The sequence below is a fragment of the Pectinophora gossypiella genome, chromosome Z (genome assembly GCF_024362695.1).
Source record: "Pectinophora gossypiella chromosome Z, ilPecGoss1.1, whole genome shotgun sequence".
NCBI classification, from domain to species: domain Eukaryota; kingdom Metazoa; phylum Arthropoda; class Insecta; order Lepidoptera; family Gelechiidae; genus Pectinophora; species Pectinophora gossypiella.
This window is the reverse complement of record NC_065433.1, coordinates 7,073,764-7,082,855: the sequence shown is the minus strand read 5'-3', so window position 1 is coordinate 7,082,855 and position 9,092 is coordinate 7,073,764. Positions and strand designations below refer to the sequence as shown.

The 9,092-nt window shown below is 43.0% G+C and overlaps 1 protein-coding gene across 1 annotated transcript; it reads right to left on the bottom strand.

Annotated features, from left to right (window-relative positions):
• Positions 1 to 422: 422 nt before the first annotated feature.
• Positions 423 to 7,713, bottom strand: LOC126380767 (uncharacterized). Its single transcript, XM_050030366.1, has one exon. It carries the CDS (start codon positions 7,110 to 7,112, stop codon positions 3,951 to 3,953), a length of 3,162 nt encoding a protein of 1,053 aa, XP_049886323.1. The 5' UTR covers positions 7,113 to 7,713; the 3' UTR covers positions 423 to 3,950.
• Positions 7,714 to 9,092: the final 1,379 nt, after the last annotated feature.

Genomic DNA, 9,092 nt, shown 5'->3' with positions numbered 1-9,092 from the left:
GTGGGACGGACACATAAACCTAAATTATGTAATTTTCTCATTCTAGACTATAGCGTGTTAAGTGTGTTATCTGAATAAATGAGAATCAAAACAAGCACTTCAATTAATCATTTCAAGTAATTCAATAGTACTTAAATTTATTTTGAGTGATAATCAAGTAACTTTAAAGATGTGCTTCTTTTAAATCACATATTTACGTTATATTGTGTAATGACATAATGTGGTGTGACTACCTAGATTGCAAACCAATATAACTCAACCTGATACTCGTTTTCGAACAATTGTGAAATTAATAAAAAATCATGGATATATTAATCTATTTATCAGGCATGCTTGCAATAAAAAGGAAACTTAAAAAAGTAAGGATAACATTAAAATTCGCATTAGCAGCGTGGGGGTTTCAGTGAAATGAAACAACAATATCACATTAAATTTATATTAAACAGACCTGAAACAATCACAATGGCTACAGCAATACATGGAATAAACTAATACATCTCCGGCTCCTTCAGTGCTGCCTCACACAGGACTCGTCAACATAACGTTTAAGTACACAATAATATAATATCCCAAATCGATGACAAAATTTACAAAGTTTAGTCAAACCTTGACAAAGACCCAGGAAACATTCGCATGGCAGATAATATAGAAACAAAGTTTTCGCACATAACTCGCGATGTTTTCATGTGCGCTCCAAATAACATTGTTCTGTAAGAATATTAAAATATGAATTCTAATTATGATATAAATGTGATTAGAGTTATGATATATTCGTAGATGACAAACAATGGTCACACATGAAGACATCGCAGCGCATAGCGGGTATCACAATCATAACTTATCATTCGCCGTAGCGGTGAGCGGTGTGACAGATCTGTCGCCTTAACTATAGTACTCTATTTTAAAGACTTACTCTATTACAGGAGTAAGGTGGCGCGGGCGGCCATGCTTTGTGGCGTGGTGGTCCGCCGCAAGCAGCGAGCCTGCGGACGACGCCGGCGCAAACAAAGCATCGCCGCCTGCGCACAGCCTACTAACAGTGGTTTAATTTGTGCTACACCTACAGTAAACAAATGTCCCAGTAAATCATAAACCGCACGCAATCTTTGTGTCTGCTACAGATGTATCAACACGATTGGACGAGGGAACAATATAAAAAAAACAACATCTTATCGTATTAACTCTCCCAATTTTACTCAACTCAATTTAACAGAAATGATCTGGTAACTGATTATTAAATTAACACAATTATACACAAATATTATAATCATCACAAAAATCTTACATTTTATATCCCTTATCGTCTATTGTTATAACCTTGAAATCACTACGTTAAACTTATTTCAAAATAAGTCTATCGATGAATACGATAATAGAATATGTTAAATAACAAATTTATCGTTATATTTACATTAAAATATCTACCTGATACTACGAGTGTGTGTTTTAACAGTATGAAGAGAGACAAAATATATCTGCTAATATGTATAATATGTACCAGCAGGCAGGCCGCGGCGCGCGCTGAGTCTGCACGGCGCCGCCGTCGCGCTACGTGAATCTTCTACTCAATAACTAAAATATGAAGGCAAGATGAGGTATTCTGTTCCAGCGGCGGCGAGCGGCGCGGCCGGCGCGGCCTGCACTCTCATCACAACACGATCTAACCCTATTACTCGTTACTTGAGGTAGTTCAGTTTCATATATTGTTTCATTGTTACATTATTGCTATGAAGATATACTTCTGTTATCCAAAATTCTCTCAACAAGTATAACATTTAATCTTGTACTTTGATAAACAGTCAGTATAATCTACAATTTCTGTGTAAAGACATTTAAAATGTGAAAATATTGCTCGTGTGTACGTTTCATGTTTGAGGCCTGTTGCCTCGGCAGGCCGAGACGAATAACGCAAGCTCGACCGCGGACCACGCCGCAGATACGTTGTGGTTCTACCTTCCCAAAAAGAGTTCGGGCAATAGACCTCACTTCAGAAACGTACCACGTCATATACAGTGTACAATCAGTAAGTACATTATATAAATTAATTCGTATCTTAAAAGAGGTAGGCCATTTCGGTCCAATTGTTATTGCTTTCTCTCGTAACATACGAAACGATCAAATATTCCTATAGTGTACATTTAAATGTGAATACATACATATGGCAATTATATTATTAGCTGATGAGGTAGATCAACATTGTAAGTGTAATTCTATTTGTATAAAAATATTTCTGCAATATAATTAACATTCAAATACAAACATTATCAAAATTAAGTCGATAAAATGTTCATATTGCACATTTACTTCATGATACTCAAATAAATATTCGGTACTAATTCTGCGAATCGACCAATGATATGGATTCGTTCTAAAGCATGTCAAGAAACAAGCGGCGCGGGCGCCGGCCGCGTGTCGCGGCGCGCTATACGCGTGCGGCGCACCGGCCGGTCATCGTACGCTATGTTCCTGACATGGTGCGCATATGGCCTTGATATGTCCCATCATACTGTGAGTTCGTCAGTTTCCCCATGTAATATATACAAAGATTTACGATTCTCTTAAGGTTTTTTTTAGAACTTAAATCAATAATTGTCATATTCATTTTAATACTATACAAAAAACATTTACATTATTATTTTAAATTATTGCTAGAGAATTTCATTATCATTAGGCTAAAGAATCATTAAAAATTAAATCGTTTCGCAACAGACAGTTGGCGGAATTAATTTGGCAACGTTCAGGAAGACTACTTTCCTACCACTAACGAAACAGGAATGTATAACTAAATTCGATCAAATAACATATTGGTAACTTAAATTGGACATAAATTAGTTAATTTTACGAGAAAATCAGAATCTAAACAAAAAAGTTAACTAGCTTATATTAAAACAAATGTCAACAGACGAAATAATGAATAGGAAGCACCGGAAATCATATCAATAATATAAGTACAATAAAGAGAAATACAACGAGAACGAAGCCGCGCGCGAAAGCGGCGCGCGCGCCTGTCTCGGCGGCCCGAAGCCGCTACAATCACAAAACCTAATTAATAAACAACTGAAATTCACAGTTCTGATCAATTACAAGGCGCCTGCGCAGGCTACCCCCACCTCGAAAGGTATATACGCTACCTACTACTACATAGGTACTATAATGATTATGTATAAATTGATCAAGCTTTTTTGGCATATAATATGAAATATTATTATCTCTCATTTGTTTCAATTTGTACCGGTCAATTTGTATATTATATTAGGACTTAAATATTTCTCCGGCGAAATATTCAAAGACTAAATAATCAGTATTATCCGCAATAACTACTTAAAATAAATGTCTGGCAATCAAGTCCCAATTTCATTATTTACAAAAATTACTCTAATCATTTTTCAAAATACACACATAGCGTTCTTTAACATCAACAATTGTACGCAGGACATAGTATATATCAACTAAAACAAAGTCTTCTACGGTCAATAAATTTCATTAAAAATAAGATATGTAAGTAATGTAAACGTTAACCATGTCGTTGTGACTGAATACAGTTCACGTCTCCGGCATAATCTGATTATTTCATCAATATGTAGAATGATATGATTTGGTCTAAATATATCGCTGTATATTACTCCAGCGTCATGTAATTATACGTTTAGCGGCCAGACATACACGAGTATAAAGTCACCTTGTGTCGAAGACAAGGTTAGATTGAATGAACAACAAAAAATCGAACTGGCCAACTAATCGCATGCGCCGGATTGCGCCGCGCGCTGCCCTATAAGGAATCTAAGGACATAACCTTCTAACAAAACGCCCCGAATGAATATTTTCATCTACAAACTTAAGAAAAAACAAAGTAACATTATTATTGCGACTTTTATGTGTCAGTAAATTTGAAATGATATGTGTTTTTGGCAACGCCTAACAGAGTCGCCAGTGACGTCACAGGCGACTGCTTAAGACGTGGACGTGGGGGACGTCGACGACACCGACGACGACGTCGGCGAGCGCATGTTCTTCTTAATATGTGTATCGCAGTGCTTGACCATGTGGTCTTTCCTTATGAACCCCTTGCCACAGTGGTCACACGCGAACGGCTTGCAACCCGAGTGCAAGCACATGTGCCGGCGTAGGTCGGTCTTGTGATTGAACGACTTTGGGCACTCGTTACATTTGAACGGTTTATTGTCAGCGTGTTTGACGTAGTGCTCCTCATAGGAGACATCGTCGGAGAACCGTTTGCCGCACCGCTTGCACTTGAACGGCTTAGCACCAGAGTGGAAGGTCTTATTGTGCTGCGTGAGGTAGCACGCCTTGTTAAACACCTTATCGCACTCGTAGCACTTGTGCACGGTGGTGGGCACCGCCTTCTTGAGGTGGTTGCGTTCAGAGAGCGGCGTGGCAACGGTGGAGGTGACGGCAGGTGAGCGCCGGCTCTCATTTTCCGCCTTCGCGCTCTCTGGGCTCGCCGGGGACTTCATTTGAGTCGCGTAATTCTCCTTGTTCGCATAGTCCATTATATCTTCGATTTTCAATATTTGAAGCTCGCTAGAATCAGTCCGTAACATTTCGTCTTCGCGTTTAATAGTTTTCCCTTCTACCGCATAATAATAAGGATAATTTTTAATGGGTTCAGTATTATAGGTAACTACGTTGTCCTTGACTGATCTAGGGGAAAACGAATAATCGTAATCTATCGTCTGTCCACCTATATCAATATTATTATACTGCAAGGGAGAGTGGACCGGATCGACGATGATGTAGCCGGCGCTGGAGTCGTCGGCGACCACTTGACCCCCCACGTTAGGTTGTGTTATATAGTTAGAAACATAAACGCTAAAGCTCTGCGTTTGGAGCTGCGAGAAGCTCGGCAAGCGTCCGCCGGCAGGCTGGTTTGACGTTTCGTGTTCCATAACTTCGACACCTTCCGGTGATGATTCACCAAAAGTAGCCGGACTGGCTATAGGCAGATTGTTGGTAGCCATATCCATAACGTGGGGGGCCATCCCGTTTGGGTAACTCGGTGCTATAGTCTGCTGAAAATTCTGACCCAAATATAATGGGGTGTGCGTGGGGTCCGGAACCGAAGGCCCCAAAGGATCCGTAGATCTCGGATTGTACGGGTTGACACCCAAATGACTGAACGGCGGCAGCGTGTGCGGAGTAAGCGCCGGGGTACTCTGAGTTAGAACCGGAGTTGAAATATTGCTGGTTGACACTGATAGCAGGCCCCTCATATGGTGATTTTGAGAAACAGAGGGACCTGCTTCCCCGTTTGGGGGATTCCCCGCCGTTGATATTGGTACACCTTTTGGGCCCTGATGGTTACTATCGTTAGGATTCCCTATGCCTGGCGGTTGACTACCTATATTTAGCGGATGCGAACCGGCTTGGTGCTGCAAAGGGTGATTAGCTAAAGGATTATTACTGAAATTATTATCTAAGTTACCCTGTTGAAGATGCGTGTATGGTGACTTTGACTGCATGGCGGCGACACGGTGAGAGCGGTCAAAGTTCTGCGATGCGTAGGGCGACTGGAGCCCGGCGTCGTCGATACTCCGGCCGTCCTCAGAGGGGACGGGGCTCTGCGTGTTGGAGTCGGCGGCCTGCTGCTGCGCGCGCGCCTGAAGCGACTCGCGGCTCGGGTGATGGTGGCTCGAGATCGGCATGGACGCCGGGTCCGGCTGGCCCGACGACCGCACCGCATTCTTATGCAGTGTCGTGTTGTAGTGGCGCTTCAAGTGCCCCGAGCTTGTAAACCATTTGTTGCAAGCTGTGCAGTTGTACGTCTTAGGTCTTCTTGCTTCATTTGATTTCCAGTTAGCGCCTTTGCCACCGATAGAGGGCAACGCCGATGACGTTGGATTGGCAGGTTGAGTGCTCGTAATTTGTGGTGCGGCTGGTGAGTCATACGGCCGGTACGGTGGTTTCATATCGGGATTAGAAGAAGCGACTTGCCCCGCATAGTCAGATAATGGAGGCATTTGTACACCAGGGTATAATTTTTGTTCGACATGCATGAAAGGTTTTTGATCATGTACGCCGAGGAACTTATCTTGTCCGTATGGAAATTTTTGATCGGGATGAAACATTTTAGGTGCTTCTGTCGGATATGGCTTTTGTTCTCCAAACATTTTCTGTTCTTTGAATAGCGATACATCTCCGTTAACTTGAGGATTGCTGTATAATTTTTGTGTTTCCCATGGCATCATTGGTACTATGCGCGAATTTAATTCCCGCGGTTGCGGCGGCCCTTCTTCATACGAAGGATTCGGTTGCTCCCCTTCATTGCCCTGGTAGACGACCTTTTGTGAATCTAGGTCTAGGATGTCTGATGACTCCTCATGTTCCTCCTTTATCTTCGTGTTATCATTTTGGTAGCCAGAGTTATTGTACTGCTTACCAGGAAATTGTTGGAAGGGCCCGGGCGCCGGGACGGGCGCGGCGCTGGTACCGGCGTGCGCCGAGTTGCAGTGCTCGTTCAGCTGCACGGCCGAGTCGCACACAAAGCCGCACTTGTCGCACTGGTTGGGTGATGGCGACGGCGTCGGTTGGTTCAGCGGCTGGCCATAAAGCGGGCTCGAAGACGATACTTGGGACACACGCTCTTGCATGTTGTAAGGATGGAATCTATTGGGCTTGTGATAATCTTGCCCATATTGTGATTGATCCCAGGTAATTTGATCGGAGTGTTGATTTTGTGAAAATCCAGTATGAGTATAATTATTACCGAATTGCGCTCCCGGTGAGAAGTTGGTCTGATCGGGGTTTTGATAGGGCGAGGGCGCGCTATGGTAGCTCTGCGGGGTGGCCGGGTGCGGGAACTGCGCCGATGTCTCCGGCGTGGCGCGCTGCTGGAACTCGGGGCTCGGCTTCGTGATCATGTTATCGCTCGAGTCGGCCGCCGCCGACACGGTTGTGTCGTTTTTCACTTTTGCGCTATTATTGTTCTCGGAATCATTTTGTGAATTTTGTGTGCCCCATTTCACGTACAAGTTTTCTTTATGATATTGCAAATGTACTTCTAATGAATCGAAAGTGTCCAAATATAAATCGCAAACCTTGCAGTGATACTCCCTCGACGGCAGAGTAGACGATACGGCGCTGCTGTTAGCCATTTAAATCATCAATCCAACGGAGAGCACCGTCTCCTCCAACGAAAAAAAAATAATAAAAAAACAACACTCCTCGTCTCGACGTACATGTAATCCTCGTTGAGTCAGGCGCTACAGGTTAGTGTCATGGTCGCGGTACGTCGTCTCCCCTCACGAGACAACTTATACTACGGCGGTGTTTTCCAAGAAAGTTTTTCGCGGCATTTCGTGGCGCGGGCGGGCGGCGGGCGCGGGCGGCGCGGCCACGTGCGCGCAGTAAACACTGCCGGTGTCCGGCTGTCCCGTCCGGCGGCCGCCTCACTCTCTTCCGGCGCAACTCACTACGACTCGCCGCCGACACTGCTCACCCAGTACCCGCTACACGCACTGATAATGTCTCACCACTAGATTTTTAAAAAGTTTTATTTTTATTTACTTATACCGTCCATTCCAAATTGTTAACACTTAAAGTGAAAGTCTAAAATTAAACAATGTCTTTAAGTTAAATCACAGAATAAAGTTTATGCGTTATTAACTTGGCACTTGTTTTGTAAACTGAGAGCGCGAAGCGTTAAATAGTTTGTGGATGAGGCGGCGCGGCGCGGTCACTCGCCGGGGTACGGACGCTGCGAACGTTTACTAGCAACTGACAGCCTTCCTGAAGTCGCCTTCGGGGGCATGACTTCAATAACAATTCGCAACGTCGTCCCCCACCGTAGTGCGTGCGTGCGAGTGAGAGCGCCGCGCGGTGATGAAGTTATCGTTCCTTCGTCCTTTTGTGTGTCCTTGGAGCGAGCGAGACGGTCGCGGCAGGGGATGGGAGGCGCGCGGGACGGGGCCGGTCCTACTCTTTCTCAAAATTGAAATGCCCGGTCGAAATGTCCGGTGATGCTGCGTCCGAGTAGGATAGCGATAGCACCCACCCTTACAATGCGGGCGGATCGAGCCCTGCGACGCTACACACAAATTTTAAATCTTATTTTATTTCGATGAATAAATGAACTTTAAGAGGAACTAATAATTAAATACAACAAACACTACGGATTAAATCTTGAAAAACTGGTAAATGTATTCGCTATAAATATATGCAAAGTACCTACCTATGTTCATTTATTTAGTCTGTTTATTCGTGCTCGATATGCGATAGGTATGTGACTTAACTTATGACTAGTTGTCATTATTAATCAGTAATATTAGCGTCCAATTATTATCCTACATTATGTATAATAACATTGCATTATTATGCCCTTTGACTATAACATAATGAATATGTAAAAGATATTTAATTTTATTACGAAGTTTACATCGCGTATTACTCATAAATTAAAATATAAAGCAGTCAACGAATCCTGTTAAAATTTGGAATATAATATTGGAATGGCCAAGCGCAGCGCAGGGCACTGAAAATTTTGCATCGCGGAAGGCCAAGGGGTGGGGGGGCCGAGGCACAGGCGCGGTTCCTTCAATTTTTTCTAAACACATCGAACCAGGCACCGTCTGCAGGACTCCGCAGACTACGCACCATTCGGACATCAGAACTTCACAATACTACCATAATACTATGACGAATATTGAAAATATCGACAGTATTCACTAGAAAGTTAGCAACCGGACTATGCGTAGTTGTCCGACACGCGACCTATGCAAACTATGAAGGGTGCCAGCATTGATTTTCTCGGACTATGCCGATCGCTTCCTTATCCGCGCACCCAGTTCCAATTCACACTCGGACCCCTTCCGTACCTATACGTAGGTATCTAAGGGTACACTTTGAAGCACAATATAGAATAAAGGGTAGTTAGATACAACTACACACAAACAACGGATTTCATTATGAATACGGTTTACGTATTAAAATGTTTTTTAATAAACAATTGCACGTTCTTAAAAAGTAAACGTACCCTGGCAGAATGTTACTTACCTACCCATATAAAAGTTGAAAAGTTTATAATATATATATGTACTTATATCAATCTATATACTATACCTACCTACAGTTAACAC

Coding starts and splice junctions, on each gene's coding strand:
- LOC126380767 (XM_050030366.1), bottom strand. CDS start 7,112: ATGGCTAACAGCAGCGCCGTATCGTCTACTCTGCCGTCGAGGGAGTAT.